Below are 24,721 nucleotides of genomic sequence, written 5' to 3' on the forward strand. Positions count from 1 at the left end.
GGGAGGCGGAGCTTGCAGTGAGCCGAGATCGCGCCACTGCACTCCAGCCTGGGCGACAGAGCGAGACTCCGTCTCAAAAAAAAAAAAAGAATTCCTTCTCCCTGTGGAGTTTTACCCGCCACTCCTCTGGCCACCCTCCCGAGGGATCCCTGTGGTGCCAGGCAGGAATGGGCTGCTTTGGGACCCAGCGAGCTTCCAGGGCCTTTCTGCTGCTTTCTCTACCCCTGTATTTCGCTTGGCTCTCTAACTTGACTCAGCTTTAAGTAAACCGAAACTTCTCTCACAAACAGACCTTCAGCTTCTCCACCGTGTGTTCAGGAGAGGAGGGTCTCCCTTTCCCACTTACGCAGTTGGGGCACTCACAGTATTTGGGGTGTGTCTCGAATCCCGCAGGAGCAGTCCACTTCCTTCGGAGGGTCTCTGGGTCCTCTCCGGATTGCTGGTTTGTTCTTGCAGTTGATCTGGAGCTAAAACTCACAATGCAAGCCTCCACATGCTGCTCTATCTGGAGCTGCAATCTAGTCCTACCTCTCATCTGCCATGATCCCCTCTCTTTAGACAGTCATTAATTTTTAAAATATACTATTAAAGTATTTTGTTGACAGAACTAGAAAGCTTCCTCTCTCTGTGATAGATTTTTTGCTCTAGATTGTAAATTATGAGATATTACAGTTGGTACTGTGTATCAAAATAGACCACATTTTTCAAAGTAATTTTCCTGTCAATCAGTGTGTTATGAAAACATGTTAGTCACAGTTTTTTCAGTTTGTCATTTGCCCTCATTATGGTTTTTATTTGGGTCTCTTGTAAGACATAAAGGTGAGACTCACTGGAGACCAGAACCACCTCAAACAGAACTGACCAGTGTGCTCTGCTTTGGCTTGGTACGGTGGTTGTCAGCTGGATCAGGAGTTGCATTGTTTTGAACAGAGAGGGAGCGAAAAGCTGAAAGAAAAATAGCAAATTGGAAAGTGACCACAGAAACACAAGGATGAAAATATTCCATGGATAGAGGAAATGCAATAAGTTAAAAGGATTCGGATGTGGTAAAATGTGAAATAACTATTTGAACACCAGGAAGAAAAGAGCCTAAAATGACAGAGATTATATTCATATGGAAAAATGGATTTGGGCTCATGAGTGTTCCTTATTTCTCCTGTTGTGGAGCTTTCAGTCCTAAGAAAAGTAAAGTAAGTGGGAACTGTAGTCCTCCAGGGAAAAGTTGAGGGAAGATTTAATTTTTTTTTATTATGGTTAGATTCTGACTTTAATTTAGTAAACAAAAAAGTACTCTGGAAGACAGAAATGTAACATTCTATACTGTTTCTAATCTAAACATTGTCAAAGTAGAAATTTTCTTTTAATTTGTGGTTCTAACATATACTTTATCTGTATAGCAAATAACTTCTGCAAAGACAACTCAACCAATCTAAAATTAGAGCCATATCATTGATTTAAATAGAGTATTGGCATCCAAAGATTAAAATACAGTAATGGTTATACATTTTCTTATTAGTCTTTTCATAAGGGAAATGTAGAATTGAACATTAAAATCTTACTAATAAGATGGTGGTTATTGACTGTATACCTCTTGAAAAAAAATAAGAGAAATTATAAATCAAGTAAACTTTTATTTTTGCCTATTTCAAACATTTTTTAAATAATTTCAAGTTTTATTTTAGATTTAGGGGCCACATGTACAGATTTGTTAGCTGGGCTTAGTGTGTGATGCTGAGATTTAGGGTACGATTGATGGCATCACCCAGGTACTGAGCAGAGTACCCAGTAGTCACTTTTCACCCCCTTTCCCCACTCCTTTCCTCCCCTGTCTAGTAGTCCTCAGTGTCTATTGTTGCCAGCTTTAATGAGTACCACTTACTTAGCTTCTGGGGAAGATGTAATTTTAAGGAAATAGTGAAGAAGAATTCAGGGTCAGTATCTTGACCGGCAACAGGTGTTGCTTAATTTAGTGATTTGACTAGATGGACCTTTTTGGACACTGGATTATCAGTCAGTGCTTTGTCACATTCATTTGAAATTTGAGAACCAATTGGATACAAGCAGGGATACTTTAAAAAATGCCTTTTTTAATGTTATTCCATTATTTCTGAGTTTTAAGTTCTACATTTAGAATGTGATCTTTCTTTGAGGGACTATATACTTTTTTGAAAGAGAACAACATAAAGTTCAGAGGTTTCATATTAAAACAAAAAATCCATCTTTTATTAATTATGCTTATCTAAATTTTGGTAAATAGAAAATTCTTAAGTTCTGTTTTATCAATTGCTAGTGGTTCATTATAAATTCTGGAAATAGATATAGTCTGCCTGTAATATTAAGGGAACAGTAATATTACTAACGCATGCAGAAATCATTAGCCATAACGTTTCTTGTGCCTGTTAAAAGATAAATTTAGGCTGAGTGTGGTGGCTCATGCCTGTGATCCCAGCACTTTGGGAGGCCAAGGTGGGGGAATTGCTTGAGGTCAGGAGTTCAAGACCAGCCTGGCCAACATGGTGAAATCCTGTCTTTACTAAAAATACAAAAATTAGCCAGGCATGCTGGCACATGCCTATAATCCCAACCATTTGGGAGGCTGAGGCAGGAGAATTGCTTGAACCAGGAGGCAGAGGTTGCAGTGAGCCGAGATCACACCACCGCATCCAGCCTAGGTGACAGAGCAAGACTCTGTCTTGAAAAAAGAAAAAAAAATTACATGTGGTAATGGACACCTGTAGTCCTGCCTGTTCAGGAGACTGAGGTGGGAGGATTGCTTGAGCCCAGGAGTTCAGCCAAGGAGTTTGAGGCTGCAGAAAGCTATGATTGAGCCACCGTACTCCAGCCTGGGCAACAGAGCAAGACCCTGTCTCAAAAAAAAAAAAAAAAAAAGATGAATTTAATTTCAATTTTAAATTACTTAACACAGAAGTACTTTAATTGACTGTTACTTGTAGATTATTGGCGTCTTTACTAAGAAGCAATACTTTCAGATTTCTAAATACATCACACGTTAAATCATAATATTGGTTTAGCAATAGTATAAAGAAATTATTTTTCTGGCAACTTGCATGCCAAGATCTGTTACTTGAATTTATTGACTGATCACTTTTTTTTTTTTGAGACAGTGTCTTGCTCTGTCGCCCAGGCTGGAGTGCAGTGGTGCAATCTCGGCTCACTGCACTCCACCTCCCAGGTTCACACCATTCTCCTGCCTCAGCCTCCCTAGTAGCTGGGACTACAGGCGCCCGCCACCACGCCCGGCTAATTTTTGTATTTTTAGTAGAGACGGGTTTTCACCGTGTTAGCCAGGGTGGTCTCAATCTCCTGACCTTGTGATCCACCCACCTCAGCCTCCCAAAGTGCTGGGATTACAGGAGTGATCCACCACGCCCAGCCGGACTGATCACATTTTTAGTTGTTTGTAACTATGCCCAATATAATAAATGTGTTTCCTGATTAGTATACTAAAACTTAAAAAAGAAATCTGGTAGAATTCTGTTAGAAGGAAAACTTGTGTTGTGTGCTGGTCTTTGCCACTTATGGTGGCTGTGTAGAAGTAATTACAGCATGATCATCTGAGAAATTTTTGTTGACCTATTATAATAATAATATTGAGTTCATATATAAATATACTGCTTTTCTTTCCATGCCCAGCTGATAATGCAGGACTTGGCCCACTTTGGCTTTCAGAATCTTCAGTGTCTGCATGAGAGCACATTTAGCTACATTGTGTCAGGCATGGGATTAAGCACTTTACATACAATGATCTCTAATCCTCATGACAATGTAAGGCAAGTATCATTATCCCCATTTTAGTGGGGCTAATTGACTCAGAATCATATGACTCTTAAGTGATGAAATCCAGATTTTAAATTAGGAATTTTCATCTATTCATTTCCTAAGCCTGTGTTCTTTCACTATAAGGCTGGATCATCTCCAACTGGAAAAAACAATGATGTTTGCAATAGTTGACTTTAGATGTTGTTCTTTTTGTTTGTTTGAGACAAGGTCTCACTCTGTTGCCCAGGCTGGAGTGCAGTGGCACAATCTCGGCTCACTGCAGCCTCGACCTCCTGGGCTCCAGCGATCCTCCAACCTCAGCCTCCTGAGTAGCTGGGACTACAGGCATATGCCACCATACCCAGCTAACTTTTTTTTTATTTTTTGGTAGAGACGGAGTTTTACTTTGTTGCTAAGGCTGATCTGGAACTCCTGGGCTCAAGGGATCCACTTGCCTCAGCCCAGGAGGTCGAGGCTTGAGCCCAGAAGGTTGAGGCTGCGTTGAGCCGAAGTCCTGCCACCACACTCCAGCCTGGGTGATAAAGTGAGACTCTGTCTCAAAAACAAAAACAAAAACACAGACTATCCCTATCCTTTAAAACTGATGCTTCAAAAGTGAGCATCATGAAGTATTATTAAGAGATTGTATTACTAGGTAAGAGCCCTTCAAATATCTTCTACATTTCATGGGCCTTATTGGAAATTTTTTTCACAATCTAATTATATTTCATTTAATTTAATAAATTCTATTCCTTAAGTACTTATTAGTGCCAGGCATTTTCTAGATACATAATTCTCCTAATATCCTTCAGAAAAGGATACACAGACATGACAAGTAAGAATTTGTGACTATCCCAGTGGATTGTCATTAGATTGTCTGAGATTCATTCTAGTGCTAAGATTCTGAAGTCTGTGATAAAATCATCATTCATGAAGTAAACACTTCATAAAGTTAAAAAGCAGAACATGACAGTAAAGTTACTTTCATAGGTTATGCAGGAAATTGGGGGAAGGGAGGCAGGATGGTGTCAATGCAAGGAAAATAATCCACATGGTTCTATTTTTAACTAGTCAGTCTTTTTTTTTTTTTTTTTTATAATCACATTTCTAAAATTCCCTTTTGGTAAGCAAGAACCAACCATATAATTTGACTCTTTCCTTATTATTGGGTTGGAATTGAGACCTGGTGATTCCATTCAGATGTTTGTAAATACTTTATTGCACTGAAGTCTGGTATGTGTATCTAGGCCCTCTTTTCATTTCCCTTTGAAGCACCTCAAAAATGTACCTTCATTTTGCAGTCTCTTCTCACCACTCTTTTGTATTGCTTTTTAGTGAGATTTCAGGAATGTGAGTAGGATGAATTGTAACTGAGCTTAGCTGCTCTTTTAGCTTTCTGGAGCTTCCCAAATAATTAAGAAAGGCATTTGGTGACTTTAGGGGAATGGTTTAGGTGGAAGGAAGGAGAAGGGAAGGACTAAATCCACTAGAGACAAACCTTGTAAGCATTGGCAGGGTTTATACCACAGAGATTATTGGCAACACATCTATGCAGCTTCTTTCCATTTCCAATTGATAATGTAGGGATTGACCTACTTTTTTGGCTTTCAGAATCTTCAGTGTCTGCATGAGAACACATTTAACTACTTCCCTGCCCTATCCCTATGATTCTTTTTTTTTTTTTTCTTAAAGAGATAGGGTCATGCCCTGTCACCCAGAAAGGAGTGCAGTGGCTTGATCATAGCTCATTACAACCTTGACCTCCTAGGTTCAAGCAATCCTCCTGCTTCAGCCTTCCTAGTAGCTGGGACTATAGGCACACACCACCATGCCTAGCTAACTTTTTGTAATTTTTTTGTAGAGACAGGGATTAAGGGGTGAGCCAGTGCCCCTGACCGCTATGACTCTTGATATGCACATATAAAGGGCCACTAACAAATGTTTTCACAAAGTGAGAACATTAAGATAGGCCAAGATAAAAAGACAGGCCAAGACAAGAACTTCATAAAACTTCTACTTCAGGGCATTAAGAAATCAGTTGGACGTGTTTTATTGTTTTACGTAGTACAGTTTTTCTAATTTGTTTTGCATCTGTGATAGTATAAAAATATTTTTTAGATACGTAATTTGACAATTTTTGTTTTGTTGTTACTTGCTTTTTATTTTAGAGATGGTGTCTCACTTTGTTGCCCAGGCTGAAGTACAGTGGCTATTCACAGGCACAAACATAGTGCACTACAGCCTCAAACTTCTGGCCTCAAGCGATCCTGCCACCTCATGCTGCCAAGTAGCTGGGACTACAGACACTTACCACCATACCTGGCTTTATCTGACAGTTTTAGTAAAAGTTAAAGGAAATATTAAAGAACCTAGAATTCTTTGTAAAATAATATGAGATTTCTGGGCTGGGTGCGGTGGCTCACGCCTGTAATCCCAACACTTTGGGAGGCCAAGGCGGGCATATCGTGAGGTCAGGAGTTCGAGACCAGCCTTGCCAACATGGTGAAACACCGTCTCTTACTAAAGATACAAAAACTTAGCCGGGCATGGTGGCATGTGCCTGTAATCCCAGCTGCTTGCGAGGCTGAGGCAGGAGAATCGCTTGAACCTGGGAGGCAGAGGTTGCAATGAGCCAAGATCATGCCATTGTGCTCCAGCCTGCGCAACAGGGTGAGACTTTGTCTCAAAAAAAAGAGTAATAATAATAATACAAAATTTCTAATTGTGCCTTATGGATATTTCGTTGCCCAGCATTGAACCAAATAGGTGTTAGAAGTCCTAATGGGAGAAGAAAACTCATACAAGAAATAACTAGTGTAAATCAAATAAAATCTACACCCTTTACATTTCTGCAAAATGTTAATTTCACTACCAGGCAAATGCAATCTACACTGATAATATTTATACTGTTTGCCAACTGTGAATAAAGGAATTTTTAAATTATAGGATGGAAGTAAAATATTGTGATTACCTTTAGAGAGTCAAGACATGACATAAATGACTTATATAGATTATGATGATGAAATGAAGCCCTACCCCAAAGCATGGGCTTCAAATTGAACCCCCTGTCCCGTCCTATCTGATTTCTTTGTTCACTTATAAGTCAGGTTTATCATGATCTAATTTTTATATACAGTAAAATGTATACTTTTTAATCTACAGTTATGAGTTTTGACAAATGCATGAAGTCATACAACCACTAGCACCACAATAAGACATAGAGTATTTCTATCATCCCCCAAAGTTCCCTAATTCTCCTTTATAGTCACATCTTCCCATCACCTCAAACACTTGGCAACCACTGATCTATTTTTTTGTCTCTGTAGTTTTGCCTTTTCCATAATATCATTATGTAGTTTTTTGAGTTTAGCTTCATTCACTTAGCACAATGTATTTCAGATTCAATCATGTTGCTTCATACAATTATTTATTCCTTTTTCTGAGTGGTAATCCACTTTATGGATGGACTAAAGTTTTATTTACCTGTTGACCAACTGAAAGACAATTTTAGCAGTAATGAATAGAACCACCCCAAACATTTGCATAAGTTTTTGTGTGAATATAAGTTTTCATTTCTACCTACCTAGGAGTGGGATGCTGGAATATATGGTAATATAATATTTAACTGTATAGGAAACTGCCCAACTGTTTCCTCAAGTGTCTATATTATTTTGCATTCTCACCAGCAGTATATTAGCATTTCATTTGCGCCACATCTTTACTCACACTTGGTATTGTCAGTTGGTTTCTTTTTTTTTTAGTCAGAGTTTCACTGTTGTTGCCCAGGCTGGAGTGCAATGGCGTGATCTTGACTCACCACAACCTCTGCTTCCCAGGTTCAAGCGATTCTCCTGCCTCAGCCTCCCAAGTAGCTGGGATTACAGGGATGCACCGCCACACCTGGCTAATTTTATATTTTTAGTAGAGGCGGGGATTTCTCCATGGTGGTCAGGCTGGTCTCAAACTCCCATGATCCACCCGCCGCGGCCTCCCAAAGTGCTGGGATTACAGGCATGAGCCACTGCGCCCGGCTGGTTTCCTTCTTTTCTTTTCTTTCTTTTTTTTTTTTTTTGGTGGTTGGGGAGGGGGGTCTTGTTTTAGCCTTTCCAACAGTTATGTGGCGGTATCTCATTGTGATTCTACTTTGTATTTTAGCAGGTAAGTGAGAGTGTAGGACTCTTAGCTAGTCACTGTATGTTGCCTTCGTACTTGTGACAAGAGTACTTGTCTTAAAATAAGAAATCTCCATCTGGAGTCATGAATTAGAGCATTGGTTCTCAACAGGAGCAACCCTCCCACCCTACTTCATGAAATTCGTCTGGAGACATTTTTGGTGGTCACAGTTGAAGGGACTGTGCTACTGTCATCTAGTGGATAAAGGCCAAAGATACTTCTAAACATCTTACAATATACAAGACACCCACTCTTTATCCCAAATAATTATCAAGCCCAAATGTCAATTAGTGCATAGGTTGAGAAACCCTGAATTAGGGCAACCAGCACACCAGATATTAAAGTCATCCACCAAATGTATTTGTATTAAGGATAAGACATTCAGGCTGGGCGTGGTGGCTCACGCCTGTAATCCCAGCACTTTGGGAGGCTGAGGCGGGCGGATCACGAGGTCAGGCAATCGAGACCATCCTGTGAATGGTGAAACCCCGTCTCTACTAAAAATACAAAAAATTAGTGGGCACCTGTAGTCCCAGCTACTTGAGAGGCTGAGGCGGGAGAATGCCGTGAACCTGGGAGGTGGAGCTTGCAGTGAGCCGAGACCGCCTCACTGCACTCCAGCCTGGGCGACAGACCGAGACTCCGCCTCAAAAAAAAAAAAAAAAAAAAAAGGATAAGACATTCAGTTGAATGTCTCAGTCATCTCACAAGGATGTGATCCTTGAAAGTCCTATGAAGTTGGAAAATTGAGGATGAGTCATTCCATCAGTGTCATGTATACTACCAGGCAACTCTAAAGAGTCCAATTACATTTTGACAATGTTTAACAATTTACTCCAGTGATAGTATTGCCATCAACTGTATTAGAAAAAAAATTGTGTAACTTGCTATCCCACATAGCTCTAAGTATAATTGGTGCACATTAAATAATTTCAAATACTTGAATTAATCTGGGAAGCTTGGTAAGCTCTAACAATATATTGATTTGTCATTCAGTGCTGAGACCAATGAGTAGGAAAAATTTTCTTTTTCCCATGGTGGCTGTTGCCTACTTTGAATTTCCATTGGGATTTGGGGCTTTTGTTGTGCCTTGCTTTGCTTTTATTTGAAATTAGTTTCAAGCCTTGTATTCTGTAACCCCTAGGCACATTCTCACTTAGTCTACCAAAGCTGGGAGGTTTGGGGGAGTGTTGTAGACTAGATGATGTGTGTATATGTCATTTTTTCATGTCTGAAAAAAATCATTGTACCTCAAATTACTAAAGTATACTCTTAAAGCAGGATTATAAAGATGATTCCTTGAAAATCATCATCCAAATTCAAAATTTAAAAGACAGTGCATTCTGCCAAACTTTTTTCAGTAGTTTATTTTGGTTACTTTGGAAATAAATGTTGCCAGATTCACTGTAAGTGTTTGGTTGTCTGGCCCTTGTTTATTACTTTATATTTGCATTTCTCTGGGATCAGAGATGAAAATTTGGCTGCTGCTTTGTACTGTCAGAAAATAATGGATTTCCTTATTTCAACAAGGAGATTCAACACAAAATTGGGCTGTAGCTTTTAATGAGCTTGGTGACCTTCAAGGGACCAGTCCAAACACGTTTTGTGTTACAAGTAAGAGCAGATGTTTTTAAGTATATGCAGAATACAGTGAGCCCTACCCTAAACCTCCTCTCATTGCTGTTGTCTTCTCAAGAGTCATTTTGTGACCAAATTAGGTTCGAGGTGGCAAATGTGGTCCTTTACATTTATCATGCTGCCCATTAGAGGGCAGTAGTATACAGACTCAGGAGCCAGAAAACCAAATACTATTAGATTCTGGGGCATGAGTCTTTTTCGAATCTTCTAAACACAGCTAAATATGTCATAATTTAACAAAGTTAACCCCTAATCTGCATTTTGGTGTAAAATATCTATACAACTACAGATATTCAACTTTGAACTTTGTTTTAACATGATCTTTTAAATGCTTATAATTCTAAATTGTGTATAGATTTGGTTTACAATATTTCTAATTGCTTCTGGGAAGACTGTTAATAACTTATAACAACATCTTTTTTACATAAATGTTTTCTATTTAAAACTTATTGGAGGGCTGGGCGTGGTGGCTCATTTCTGTAATCCCAGCACTTTGGGAGGCCGAGGCGGGCGGATCACAAGGTCAGGAGTTCGAGACCAGCCTGACCGACATAGTGAAACCCCATCTCTACTAAAAATACAAAAGAGTTAGCTGGGCGTGGTGGTGCACACCTGTAATCCCAGCTACTTGGGAGGCTGAGGCGGAAGAATCACTTGAACCCAGGAGGCAGAGGTTGCAGTGAGCAGAGATCACACCACTGCACCCCAGCCTGAACAACAAAGTGAAACTCTGTCTCAAAAACAAACAAAAAACATATCAGATACTACTACTATAATTACTCAAATATAAGTAGTTGGTAATATGATGGAAATCTTGGAAGAAAGAGATGGCTTTAGTTACAGAAGCATGGTACCATGCCATAGAATATGCAGAGAATAAGAGAATAAATACTTTTAAAATGAATGTAGCCAAAATTTTTGGAAAACAGACTTTAGATTCATTCTGGGATGGGGTGTGTGTGTGTGTGTGTGTGTGTGTGTGTGTGTGTGTTCTAACAGCTTTACTGTAACAGCTCATTCAATACTCATAAGAACCTTATGAAGTAGGTACTATATTATTATCTTCCTTACAGATATGAAAACTAAAACACAGGGGTAAGTGAATTGACACTGCACCAGGTCACAGTACTAGTAAGTGGCCAAGCTAGGGTTTGAAACCAGGCGTTCTGAAATCAGAGATTATGAACTAAAAATACTTTGTTAAACTACCTCTCTCATTGAATTATCTAACCTTTCCCCCTGAATTGTCATGCCACCTATCATATTTTCTCACATAGTCCTGTTTTGGGACTCTCTGTTCTATTCCATTCGTCCTTTTAACTCTTCACTAATAACAGTTGTTGTACTGTGTTAATTATTAAAGGTTTATATAAGTTTTGATACCTGGAAATCTTAACTCTCCCACTTAACTCTTCTTCAGAATTTCCTTGACTATTTTTGGTCTTTGTATGTCCCTATAAAGTTTAGGATGAACTTACCAAATTACAGGACCAACTCTTTAAAGATTTTGACTAAAAGTGATGTGTGCATCCTTCTTTTTCTTTTTTTTTTTTCCTTTTTTGAGATAAGGTCTCACTCTGTCACCCAGGCTATAGTGTGGTGGTGCAATCACAGCTCACCACAGCGTCCATCTCCCAGGCTTGAACTATCCTCCTCCCTCAGTCCCCTGAGTAGCTGGGACTACGGGCAGGCATCACCATGGCTGGCTAATTTTTTGTTTTTTGTAGAAATGGGATCTCACTATGTTGCCCAGGCTGGTCTTGAACTCCTGGACTAAAGTGATTTGCCCACTTCGAACTCCCAAAGTGCTGAAATTACATAAACATGAGACACTGTGCCTGGCCAGTGCATCCTGCTTTTTCTAAACCACCGCAAGTCATTTTTGGAACAAGACAAGACAGATAATGTAGTGATGGAGAAAAATATATATATATATAAAACTAGAAAAAATACTGGTGTTACTAAGATTATTTCTACTTTTATTTTTCTATGTTTTAAATTTTATTATAATATTTACTTCATGGGAAATATATTTAGAGTTTTAATTTTATTATAAAGAAAGTATAAATAGAAACCAAAGTAATGAATATACTTTAAATAATTCAGACCTCAAGATCCACATGAATTACCTGACCCGCCTGAAAAAAAGGTATCTACCCAATATATTTTAGAGAATTGGTATTTATTATTTTTGAGAAGACAGTATGTGGGTAAGAGTCATGCCTAAAGAACAGAGAACAAAAATACTACTTTTTGAAAAGGGCAGTTTTAGACACTACAGGCCAGTGACTGTTAAATGTTGACTTGGTGTTAAAGCCAGACAGAATTCTAAAACAGTTTTTCAACACTGATTCAGAAAGAGTGATTACTAAGAGTTGGACTAAGGATTTACTTACTTATTTTTCCCTGTCTTTGCTAGATATGGGGGAGAAATACAGAGCATGTATGAGGGCTACTTTGGCAAGAACAGATTTTAAATCTGATTTCACCTTCTGAGGAGCCTTATATAAGATAAGCTTAAGTATATAACATAGGCAAAGTTGTTTGTCCTGCATCACATAATAAGGAGTAGAGCAAGAACTGGAACCCATGTGTTTTGACACTTAAAGCAGTGGGAGGAAGCAGTGTGTTTCTGTTATATTGCTGAGACATACTAACTATATCATCTGCCTCAGCCCAACGTTTTCTTTATCCAGGTCTGGGCCATATAACCAAAAAGAATTGTGGGGAGCAGCCCTCAAAGGTGATGGCAGTTGGCCATTTTAACTATCAAGAGGATGTATGGGATAGTATTGAGTTTAATCTATGCATCAATAACATAGGTTCAGTGGGAATAAGGAATTTTCTGGCTGCAAAGGGTAAGTGTTAGAATTGGTCAAGAATAGTTGTAAAGCAGCCTTCCCTAGAGAACTTTATAAAAGAATGGATTCCATTCTACCTGGAGTGTTTGAGATCTAATCCTGCTTAACTAGATGACTAAAAAGTTCATGCCAACCCCAAGAGTCTATAAAAGTATTAGCTGACACATTTAATTCAATTCTTGCAATTCTTATGTGTGTTCAACATTGTGTCCCGCTCATTAAGATGCAGTAGGAAGAAATTTAGAGTGCCTGCTATGTGCCAGGCAGTTTCTAGATGCAGTAGGTATACATCTACCCTCATAGAGCTTTATTTTCTGGAGAGAAGGATAGACAATAAACAAGTTAAATAAAATGTAAAGTATGTGAGACAGTGATAAGTGATATAGAGAAAAATATAACAGGGATAGGGAGTGTGTTGGGGGAGAGAGTATAATTTTAGATAAGGTGATCAGGAAAGGTGGCTTTTGAGCTAAGAAATGCAAGAAAGGAAGGAGGATGCTGTACAGATTCATGGGGCACAGTCATTCCAGGCAGAGAGAACAGTTAAGTGCAAAGGCTTTGAGGCAGGAACAAGAAGTTCTGTGTGTCTAGAGCAGAAAAAATGAAAGAAATCATGGCAGAACACATCACATAGAAAGGCCAGATCTTGTCGGGCTTCGTAAGTTGTTTTAAGAACCTTGGGTTTGGCCAGGCGCGGTGGCTCAAGCCTGTAATCCCAGCACTTTGGGAGGCCGAGACAGGTGGATCACAAGGTCAGGAGATCGAGACCATCCTGGCTAACCCGGTGAAATGCCGTCTCTACTAAAAAATACAAAAAACTAGCCGGGCGAGGTGGCGGGCGCCTGTAATCTCAGCTACTAGGGAGGCTGAGGCAGGAGAATGGCGTAAACCCGGGAAGCAGAGCTTGCAGTGAGCTGAGATCCGGCCACTGCACTCCAGCCTGGGCGACAGAGCGAGACTCCATCTCAAAAAAAAAAAAAAGAAAAAAAGAACCTTGGGTTTTATTGTGAGTGAGATGACGAGCCATTGGAATGAATAGAATGGTTATGTGATGAATTGACATACTCTTAACTAGATCACGTAGTCTGCAATGTTGAATGAAGGAGTACAGGTGGAAGCAGGGGAACTAGGAGACTGTTGTAGTGCTGTAACATGACGTGTTGACTTGAACCAAAGTGTTGTGAAACTGGCCAAGTTGTAAACATTTTAAAGGTAAAGTCCGCCAGATCTGCAGAGGAACGGATAATTGGGTGTTAGAGAATGGCATTAAAGATAACTCCAAGCTTTTTGCCTAAGTGATGGGAAAAGATAAATGTGCCATATACTGATGTGAGGAAGACTGAACAAAGCAGGGATAGAGGTGGGTGAAGAGTAAGAGCTCCATTCTGGACAACATAGGTGTAGAATTTTTTAAAAAATCCAACTGAAAATATTGTATAGAGAGTTAAACATGTGGGTATGGGGTTTAGGAGAAAGCTTGTTTAAAGAAAAAAACTTGCGAATTGTTGGTGTTTTTATGGTAAAGATAGGAGACTGGAAGTGATCACCAAGGAAGGAGTGTTAACAGAAAAAAAGACCCAAGGACTGAGCCCTGAGGTATTCACATTGTTAAAGAGAGTAGGGAGATGAGAAATAGACAAAGATGTAGCAAGAAGACCTAGAAACCAAGTAAAGAAAGTGTTCGTGGAAGAGGAAGACAGATGTCCAGCTGTATCAGATGCTGCTGATAGAGCATGTAAGAAGAAGTAAGATTTTGGTACTTCATGTTTTATGGCGTATGTATGAATGTATGTATAACCACCCAGCTCATGTCTCTGTAAGCTCCCACTCCCTTCCTGGTGATCTGCCATTGTTATTTTAACTTGGAATAATTTTACCTATGTCTGATACTACAGGAGAATCCAAACCCTCATATGGCATTCCAGAAAGTTCCGCGGCCAACAGAAGGATCCCACTTGCGAGTTCATATTCTTCCTTTCCCAAAGATTAATGAAGCCCGGGTTCAGGAATTAATACAGGAAAACCTTGCTAAGAACCAGAATGCACCTCCTGCCACAAGAATAGAAAAGAAATGTGTTGTGCCAGCTGGTCCACCTGTTGGTATGTATTTGTCTGTCTGTTTTAAGAGTAAACTTTTTATAAAGATATAAGACCCAAAAAGGAAAAGTGTACAATTTGATGAATTTTCACAAAGTGAACAAACTCCTGTAGCTAGAATCAGAGCATTATCAATACTTCGAAACCCTGTTTCATTCACTGCCTCCCAAAAAGGGTAATCATAACCCAACCGCTGCCACTATAGAATATTTTCTTTTTTTAATAACAGCTTTATTGAGATATAAGTTACATACCGTAAATTCACCAATGTAAAATGTACAGTTCCTTGATTTTTAGTATATTTACACACTCTCATTCAACCATTATCACTATTTAATTTGAGCATATATATATAGAGAGAGAGAGAGATTCACTCTTGTTGCCCAGGCTGGAGTACAATGATGTGATCTTGGCTCACCGCAACCTCTGCCTCCTGGGTTCAAGCAATTCTCCTGTCTCAGCCTCCTGAGTAGCTGGGATTACAGTCATACGCCCCCTCACCCAGCTAATTTTGTATTTTTAGTAGAGACAGGGTTTCTCCATGTTGGTCAGGCTGGTCTCGAACTCCTGATCTGCCCACCTTGGCCTCCCAAAGTGCTGGGATTACAGGCGTGAGCCACTGCACCTGGTGAGAATATTTTTATAATCTAAATAGAAACCTCCCATCTATTAGCAGTCACTCCCCATTTCCTTCCCAAACCATCTCCTCCTCAGCATTATACTGTAATCTACTTTATATTTTCATAGCTTTACCTATTCCGGACATTTTATATTAATAGAATTATACAATATGTAATCTTTTATAACTGGCTTCTTTCATTTAGTATAATATTTCAAAGGTACATCTATGTTGTAGCATGTGTCAGTATTTTGTTTCTTTTTTGTTGTTGTTGTTGTTTTGAGATGGAGTGTCGCTCTGTCGCCCAGGCTGGAGTGCGGTGGCGCCGTCTTGGCTCACTGCAAGCTCTGCCTTCCAGGTTCACGCCATTCTGCTGCCTCAGCCTCCTGAGTAGTTGGGACTACAGGCACCTGTCACCACGCCTGGCTATTTTTTTTGGATTTTTAGTAGAGACGGAGTTTCACCGTGTTAACCAGGATGGTCTTGATCTCCTGACCTCATGATCCGCCCGCTTCGGCCTCCCAAAGTGCTGGGATCACAGACATGAGCCACTGCACCTGGCCTCGTTTCTTTTTAAATGTCTGAATAATACTCCATTGTTTGGATATATATCACATTGGTTATTTATCCATCAGTTGATGGATATTTGAGTTGGTTCTACATTTTGGCTATTATGAATAATGCTGCTGTGAACATTTATGTGCAAGATTTTGTGTAGATATGTTTTCAGTTCTCTTGGATGTATACTTAGGATTGGAATTGCTGGGTCATATGGTAATTCTATGTTTAATGTTTTGAGGAGCTGCCAAACCATTTTCCAAAGCGGTTGTGCCATATTAGATTTCTGTCAGCAGTGTATAAGGGTTATAATTTCAGCCACTGATACTGAACATTTTTTCATGTACTATTGGCCATTTCACTGTCTCTTTGCCCATTTTGAAATTGGGCTATTTGCCTTTTTATTACTGAGTTGTAAGCATACTCTGTATATTCTACAGATAAGTCCCCTACCAGATATACTATTTGCAAATTTTTCCCCAATCTGTGAGTTGTCTTCCTTTACTAACTTTTATCCCTTTTTTCAGCTATTGAGGAAGATATATTAAAATCTCCCATTATAATAGCAGAATTCCCTATTTCTCAGTTTTTCCTGTTTTTCTTGATATATTTTGAAGTTGGTTAATTAGGTGCATGTATAAAATGTGAATTAGTTGGATTCTCCAAAGGAAAAAAATTCCAGATAGTAAACATATTTATTATAAGAAAATATGTTTTCTGGCTGGGTGTGATGGCTCACGCCTGTAATCCCAGCACTTTGGGAAGCTAAGGTGCGCGGATCACCTGAGGTCAGGAGTTCAAGATCAGCCTGGCCAACATGGTGAAACTCCATCTCTACTAAAAATGCAAAAAATAGCCAGGCGTGGTGGTATGCACCTATAGTCCCAGCTACTTGGGAGGCTAAGGTGGGAGGAGAATCACTTGAACCCGGGAGGCAGAGGTTGCAGTGAGCCAAGATCGTGCCACTGCACTCCAGCCTTGGTGACAGAGCAAGATTCTGTCTTACAAAAAAAAAAAAAAAAAAGGAAAAAAAAAGAAAATATGTTTCCTAATAACTCAGCCTAAAGAAAATTTAAAATACTGCTAAAGATATTTTAGAATTAAAAGTTTATAAACATAAAGATGTTGCTCTCTCAATGAAGTATGTGTTATTGGAGATTGTAAGTTTTCTATTCTAATATGGATAGATTTTCAGTTTATGCCACCAACCTATGTGTGTGGGAAGCACCAGAGCCCACAATTATGAATGAGCATTTCAGAGAGAAAAGTCATGCGAAATAATCAGTTTAACCAGAAAATTAATGTTACATGATTAAAAATTATTTGAAGAAACTGGTAAAATTCAAGTAAGGGCTATAGTCTCATTCATTGTATTGTGCCAGTTGTTTTCCTGATTCTAATAAAACATAATTATGAAAGATGTCACCATAGAGGGAAGCTGGGTGACGAGTACAAGGATCTTCTTTGTATTATGTTTGCACCTTATTGTAAGCATATAATTATTTTTATAAAAATGGTTAAGGCTGGGTGCGGTGGCTCATGCCTGTAATCCCAGCACTTTGGGAGGCCAAGGTGGGCGTATCACCTGAGGTCGTGAGTTCAAGACTAGCCTGAGCAATATGGAGAAACCCTGTCTCTACTAAAAATACAAAATTAGCCAGGTGTAGTGGTGCATGCCTGTAATCCCAGCTACTTAGTAGGCTGAGGAAGGAGAATTGCTTGAACCCAGGAGGCAGCCAAGATCGCGCCATTACACTCCAGCTTGGGCAACAAGAGCGAAACTCTGTCTCAAAAAACAAAAAAGTTTAAAACATTATTTGAAGAATATAGGTTTGGTATTGATGAGATGAAAGGAATACTAATGAGTAAAATATAATAGTCTTTCTTCTTAGGTATGGGAGAAGGTAAAGGGATTGGGCCTTTAGAATCCAAAGAGTAGCCTTAAAGTATAAGTAGTCTTTTTGGCTTGAGAACCATTGATACTGTTCTCACTTATAAATGGGAGCTAAGTAATGTGTACACATGGACATTAAGTGTGGAATAATAAGACACTGGAGACTCAGAAGGCTGGGAGCGTGGGAAGGGGTTGAGGGATGAGAAATTACTTAATGGCTACAATATACATTATTCTGGTTGATGGCTACACTAAAAGTCCAGACCACCACTATGCAGTACGTCCATGTGACAAGGCTGCACTTGTACCCCTTAAATTTATACAAAAAAAAAGAATTATTGATACTACCTCATTTAAACAAATGACATAGTATAGTTCTTTGTGAAAGTATAAATTTTGTATAAATACTACTTTGATTTATATCCTTCTAATATTATTTTAATAAGTTAAATTTATTTAGGTAACCAGCTTAGTAGCCTAGGTAATACATTAGAATTTTCTAACCCTGTGGTAAAAGGTGAAAGGTGCTGAGTTTACATGACTAAAAAGTGACTTTCCTAAGCCAGTATAGCAGTTCATTGATCATGATTATTTCTCTTTTTTTGCACTACTTCTTTCCTTCAAGTCACCTCTCCTCAAATGTGTAATATCTAATATTTTGTGGAATGTAGTTTTTCTTTAGTAATATCTTAGAAATATTAACAATATTACTAGTTACAAAGTTTCAAATAGATGTTTGCCCTTGTTTAATATAACTTTACTTTGCAATGTGAATTAGTTCGCATAAAAGTTAAGTGTCTCATTAGAATCTATCCTGTGAAATTATTAATCGACTAGCCTGATACTTCAGCACTGCAACATGTAATCAAAATAATGATGTGGAATATTTTCAATGCTCTGTAATAAGAGAAAAAATAAAGTGTAGGTCATATCAATAGTTTTTGTTTGTTTGTTTTCTAATAAGAAATGTGGTCTCACTCTGTCACCCAGCTGCAGTATAGTAGTGCTGTCCTAGCTCACTGCAGCCTTGGACTCCTGGGCTCAAGTGATCTTCCCACCTCAGCCTCCCGAGTCACTGGGATTACAGTGCAAGGCACCATGCCTGGCTAATTTTTGTATTTTTTGTAGAGAAGGGGCTTGCTGTGTTGCCCAGGCTTGTCTCAAACCTCTGGGCTCAAGGGATCATCCCACCTCAGCCTCCCAAATTGCTGGAATTATGGGCGTGAGCCTCCACACTCAACCTACAGTCTTAAAGTAATAGTCTCTTTGCTTTTGTAATTACCAAAGGAGTTTAATTTATTTGTGCTTTCTTTATATCCTTTTACTAGTTTCAATAATGGACAAGGTGACAACAGTTTTCAACAGTGCACAGAGACTAGAAGTTGTCAGAAACTGCATCTCATTCATATTTGAAAATAAAATTTTGGAAACTGAAAAGGTAATGAAATATCATCTTTCCCAAGTAAGCGTTTATCATTTCCCTTTCAGATTTACATGCTGAAGTTACCAGCTTTCTCTTCTTTTCTTCAACGGAGTCTCCCTCTGTTGCCCGAGCTGGGGTGCAGTGGTACAATCTCGGCTCACTGCAAGCTCCGCCTCCCGGGTTCATGCCATTCTCCTGCCTCAGCCTCCCCAGCAGCTGGGACTACTACAGGCACCCCCCACCACGCCTGGCTAATTTTTTTGTATTTTTAGTAGAGACGGGATTTTACCATGTTAGCCAGGACAGTCTCGATCTCCTGACCTCATGATCCGCCCGCCTCAACCTCCCAAAGTGCTGGGATTACAGGTGTGAGCCACCGTGCCCGGCCAGCTTCTCTTCTTTAATTCTGTCCCTTTTCCTAATAAAGTCTCCTCTCATTGTTTGGATCATTTTAAATGAATAGTGTCTAAGATACAAAGCTGTTGGGCCAAGCTTAATTATATGACCAGCAGAAAAATATTCATAGTAATTTTTTCTCTCAAACTTTTAAACATTGTTCACTAAACACTATTTTGGCATATTACTTAGAAACTTAACATTTTATTTATTTTAGTTTTTATTTTTGGAGACAGAGTCTTGCTGTGTCACCCAGGCTGGAGTACAGTAGCATGATCTTGGCTCACTGCAGCCTCTACCTCCCGGATTCAAGTGATTCTCCTGCTTCAGCCTCCTGAGTAACTGGGACTACAGGCATGCACCACTGTACCCGGCTCATTTTTGTATTTTTAGTAGAGATGGGGTTTCATCATGTTGGCCAGACCGGTCTCGAACTCCTGGCCTCAAGTGATCCAGCCACCTCAGCCTCCCAAAGTGCTGGAATTACATGTATGAGCCAACACGCTTGGCCAAAACTTAACATTTTAATATAATTTTATGTATTGCAAAGAATCTAGTTAGAATATGTAATGGATTATAAGAACTGTAGTATTCAACTTAAATGTGCCTCCTTAGAGCATGTTTTCTTGCCTTGTTCAGTGAAACATGCTGAACATAATATAACCCTTTCTTACTGACTCATTGTCATAGTTCTGAATATCTATTTTCAGGGACTGGTAAAGCTTATAGAAATGTTTACCTTTACCCTAACTGACCCAGTGCCCTTTACATTTTGTGCTTTTTGGTTTCTATGTTTTCTTATAGTTGGAGTCTTTCACTTCTCTTGCTTTCAACTTCCACATCCTATTTCTTATGCCTGCCTTTAGTGATATCATGCCCTTCTACTTCCTTCTTATTTTCTCCTTTGTTCTGATTTTTTAGCTAAATAAGCTTATTATTATTATATGTGAAGTAAATTAACTAAATCCTACATGGTGAACTGAAGGAGGCATCTTTATGGATGTTCTTGTTGTAAAGTGAAAAGAGTTTTAATGCATACACCTAGAGATAATGTATTTTTGCAACTCCGAGTCCTTTTTCTTTCCTTTTTTATGATATTTAAATGAAAAGAGATTGTAGAACTTTACAGTCATAAATTAAAGCTGAATAGTGATTAAGCAGCCAACCAGTTTAAAAGTATGAAATCACTTGTATTTCTTATTGTTTTATTTTTTCTTTCTGTTCTTGCCATGGAAAATTGACTAGTTATAGAAAGAAGATGTCTTACGTATCTGTGGCTTTGACTCATAATCTGAAGCAACAGTCAATTTGGTAACCAAAGTTTTATTAAGTTGAAGAAAAAAAAGTGAAATTAAATGTTTTTCCATTTATCACATAATTCTCTTATATTTCTTGCTGGTTTACGTATAAAAATAACTACAAATCTATTTTATCATTGGTCTTACTAATAAATCACCTCTTCCCTAGGAGTTTAATTTTATTAATAACTGTGTTAAATAAATTACAGGGTGCATTTGAATTTTCAAGATGATTGTTTGAAAGTTATTGTTTTCCCCAGTGGTACCATTTGGTCATTTGTACCTCTCTTGTCCTCAGACCCTTCCTGCTGCACTCAGAGCCCTTAAAGGAAAGGCAGCAAGACAGTGTCTCACTGATGAGCTGGGTTTGCATGTCCAGCAAAACCGGGCAATATTAGACCATCAACAGTTTGACTACATAATAAGGATGATGAATTGTACTCTACAGGTAATTTGTAGTTCTTTCAGATTATTCCTCTCATTTGAGAATACTTTTCATTTTTCCAGAATATTTTGTAATTACCAGTATATCAGTTCTTGAACCTACCACAGCTAATAGGATGAAGCGTCAGTATCTATATCATTTCTGTCAAATACTTTTTATTACTTGGCATAAATATTAAGAGTTTTTTGTTCTTTCTTTGTTTTCTCTCTGAAAATGCTAGATTATTTTACTAGTTTTGTAATATAAGCAAGTTCTTTGAAAATGAGAAGTCGTCTTTAAAGCATTCAGTTGTATATTCATGTCTGTAGTCACATCAGCCCTTTTCAGTCAGTTTTCAGTTGTACTGTTCAGGCAGAGGACAATGAATGGTGGATAATCCAAATGATAAATTAACTACTCAATTAAGTATTTAAGTACTTTGTTTGTAAAGCACAATAACAAAATTTCCACTTGGCTTCAAAATATGTATATGATCTTTCAGAAACAAACTTCCCACAAAATAGTGAAGACAATTTAGGAGAAGCTAATCTTGTTTCCTTATCCTGCCTCCCTTGTTAGATAGTCTTTAACATTGGCATTCTGCCGAGAGGTAATGTAAAGTTCCTCTCTCAAACATTTTGCCCAAGATGGAAATGTAATTAAATATTAAAACTGTGGGATCCTCTGTGGGACTCCAGAAAAAGTAAATAAATGCATGTTAAATATTGGTACATTGGAAAGCAAGAATTATAGGATATAATTAATCAAATTTATGAATGAAACAAGGCCTAAATAAATGAGATTTATAAATGTGCGTGGAATGGAAGACTCAATATGTTAAAGATGTCAATTCTCCCCAAAACAATCTACAGAGACAATGCAGTTCCTAGCAGAACCTTAAATAGAAGAATAAAAGCCTTAAAACTACCAACATACTCCTAAAGAAAAACAACAAAGTGTAGCAGTTTACCTTGTCAGGTATCAAAAATTTAGTTTAAGATTATATTACTTGGCCAGGCGCAGTGGCTCACGCCTGTAATCCCAGCACTTTGGGAGGCCGAGGTGGGCGGACCACAAGGTCAGGAGTTTGAGACCAACCTGGCCAGCATGGTGAGACCCTGTCTCTACTAAAAATACGAAAATTAGCCTGGCGTGGTGGTGGGTGCCTGTAATCCCAGCTACTCCGGAGCCTGAAGCAGGAGAATCGCTTGAAACCGGAAGGCGGAGGTTGCAGTAAGCCGAGATCGCGCCACTGCACTCCAGCCTGGGTGAAAGAGCGAAACTCCGTCTCAAAAAAAAATAGTATATTAATATTATATTATTTAAGATAGTGTAGAATTGGCACACTTACAAACAAATTGACCGACAGAATAAAATAGAAAGCCCAGAAACAAATGCACACATATATGGAAACATTATTTATGACAAAACTGGCACCGGCAGTGAAAAGATGAGCAGTTTAATTAATAGTGCTGGGACATGTACACATAATATACCATTGATACAAAAAATGCATACATACCTCCTACCACACACAAGAATCATTTCCACATGTATTAAAGACTTAAATATGGAGAGCCAAAAAAAAGCTAATCTATAAGGCTTAAGAGTTTTCAAACATAATACAGGAAATATCCTTATGACTTTGGGATAGGGAAAGATTTGTTAAACTAGTCACGACTAGTGCCAGTGTTAAAAGAAAAGATTGATAAATTTTACTACATTAAAATTAAGAACTTCTGTTCATTAAAAGATAACATAAAGAGAGTGAAAACATAAACCTCAGAGTGAGAGGTTAGTGCTCAGATTACAAGAACTATAAGTCAGGCATAGTGGTGTGCGTCTATAGTCCCAGCTACTCAGGCAGCTGAGATAGGAGGATCATGTGAGCCCAGGAGTTAGGCTGCAGTACACTATAATTGCATCTGTGAATTGCCACTGAACTCAAGCTTAGATAACTTATCAAGACCCCATCTCTTTAAAAAAGAAAAAACCCTACAAATCAATATTTTTTCAAAAAGACAACCTAATTCAAAAATGAGCAAAAGATTTAAGTGTCTTAATTAAAAAGATACAAAGGTAGAGCTGAGAATGGGAGAAGAGCAGAGTTTCTGAGCAGCACAGCGGCCTCCCCTCCTCTCTCCTCACCCCACTCTCGCAGCCTACCTTTACCTACCTGCCTGCTCAGTGCCCAAAACACCTTCCACCATGACCACCTCAGCAAGCTCCCACTTAAACAGAGGCATCAAGCAGGTGTACATGTCCCTGCCTCAGTGTGAGAAAGTCCAGGCCATGTATATCTGAGTCGATGGTACTGAAGCAAGACTGTGCTGCAAGTCCCAGACCCTGGACAGTGAGCCCAAGAGTGTGGAAGAGTTACTTGAGTAGAATTTTGATGGCTGTAGTACTTTGAAGGTTCTAACAGTGACATGTATGTCATGCCTGTTGCCATGTTTTGGGAGCCCTTCCGCAAGGACCTCCACAAGCTGGTATTCTGTGAAGTTTTCAAGTGCAATTGAAAGCCTGCAGAGACCAATTTGAGGCACAACTATAAATGGATAATGGACATGGTGAGCAACCAGCACCCGTGGTTTGGCATGGAGCAGGAATATAACCTCATGGGGACAGATGGGCACCCCTTTGGTTGGCCTTCCAGTGGACTCCCTGAGCCCCAGGGTCCGTATTACTGTGGTATGGGAGCAAAGTCTATGGCAAGGATATTGTGGAGGCTCATTACCGGACCTGCTTGTATGCTGGAGTCAAGATTGCAGAGACTAATGCTGAGGTCATGCCTGCCCAGTGGGAATTCCACATTGGACGCTGTGAAGGAATCAGCATGGAAGATCATTTCTGGGTGACCTGTTTCATCTTGCATCGTGTATGTGAAGACTTCAGAGTGATAGCAACCTTTGATCCTAAGCCCATTCCTGGGACTGGAATGGCTCAGACTGCCATACCAACTTTAGCACCAAGGCCATGCGGGAGGAGAATGGTCTGAAGTACACTGAGGAGGCCATCAAGAAACTAAGCAAGTGACAGCAGTACCACGTCTGCATTTTTGCCCGGCCTGGCACCTAATCGGATTCCATGAAACTTCCAACATCAGTGACTTTTCTGCTCTTATAGCCCATCATAATGCCAGCATACACATTCCCCAGACTGTTGGCCAGGAGAAGAAGGGTTACTTTGAAGATCACTGCCTTTCTGCCAAATGCGACCCATTTTCGGTGACAGAAGCCCTCATCTGCCTGTGTCTTCTCAAACCGGAGTTGAGCCCTTCCAGTACAAAAACTAAGTGGACTAGACCTCCAGCTGTCAAGCCCCTCCTAGTTCTTCCTCTCACTCCAACTCTTCCCCTCTCCCAATTGTCCTAATTGTAACTCAAAGGATGGAATACCAAGGTCTTTTTTTTTAATTCCTTGTGCCCAATCTTGCTTTATTTGTTTGGCTGGGATAGAGGGGTCACATAATTAATTTCTTCACATCTTTACCCTCCTTTTTTTCCCTATCACTGACGGTTTTTAGTACATTAGTGAGGAGGTGGGTGGTGAAACATAACC

General features: G+C 39.2%; 1 protein-coding gene and 1 pseudogene across 1 annotated transcript in view; both read left to right on the top strand.

Annotated features, from left to right (window-relative positions):
* LOC105538524 (myotubularin-related protein 13-like) overlaps positions 1 to 21,278 on the top strand; it is an 86,773-nt gene extending 65,495 nt beyond the window's left edge. The window contains exons 13-16 of the mRNA XM_011978396.1: positions 14,348 to 14,552; positions 18,949 to 19,058; positions 21,036 to 21,185; positions 21,264 to 21,278. Of these exons, the coding sequence (XP_011833786.1) occupies positions 14,348 to 14,552; positions 18,949 to 19,058; positions 21,036 to 21,185; positions 21,264 to 21,278 (480 nt within the window). The remainder of the gene's footprint in view (positions 1 to 14,347; positions 14,553 to 18,948; positions 19,059 to 21,035; positions 21,186 to 21,263) is intronic.
* Positions 21,279 to 23,369: 2,091 nt separating this feature from the next.
* On the top strand, positions 23,370 to 24,456 carry LOC105538523 (annotated as a pseudogene).
* Positions 24,457 to 24,721: the final 265 nt, after the last annotated feature.

This window comes from Mandrillus leucophaeus, unplaced genomic scaffold (genome assembly GCF_000951045.1).
Source record: "Mandrillus leucophaeus isolate KB7577 unplaced genomic scaffold, Mleu.le_1.0 Scaffold1937, whole genome shotgun sequence".
Lineage (NCBI taxonomy): Eukaryota > Metazoa > Chordata > Mammalia > Primates > Cercopithecidae > Mandrillus > Mandrillus leucophaeus.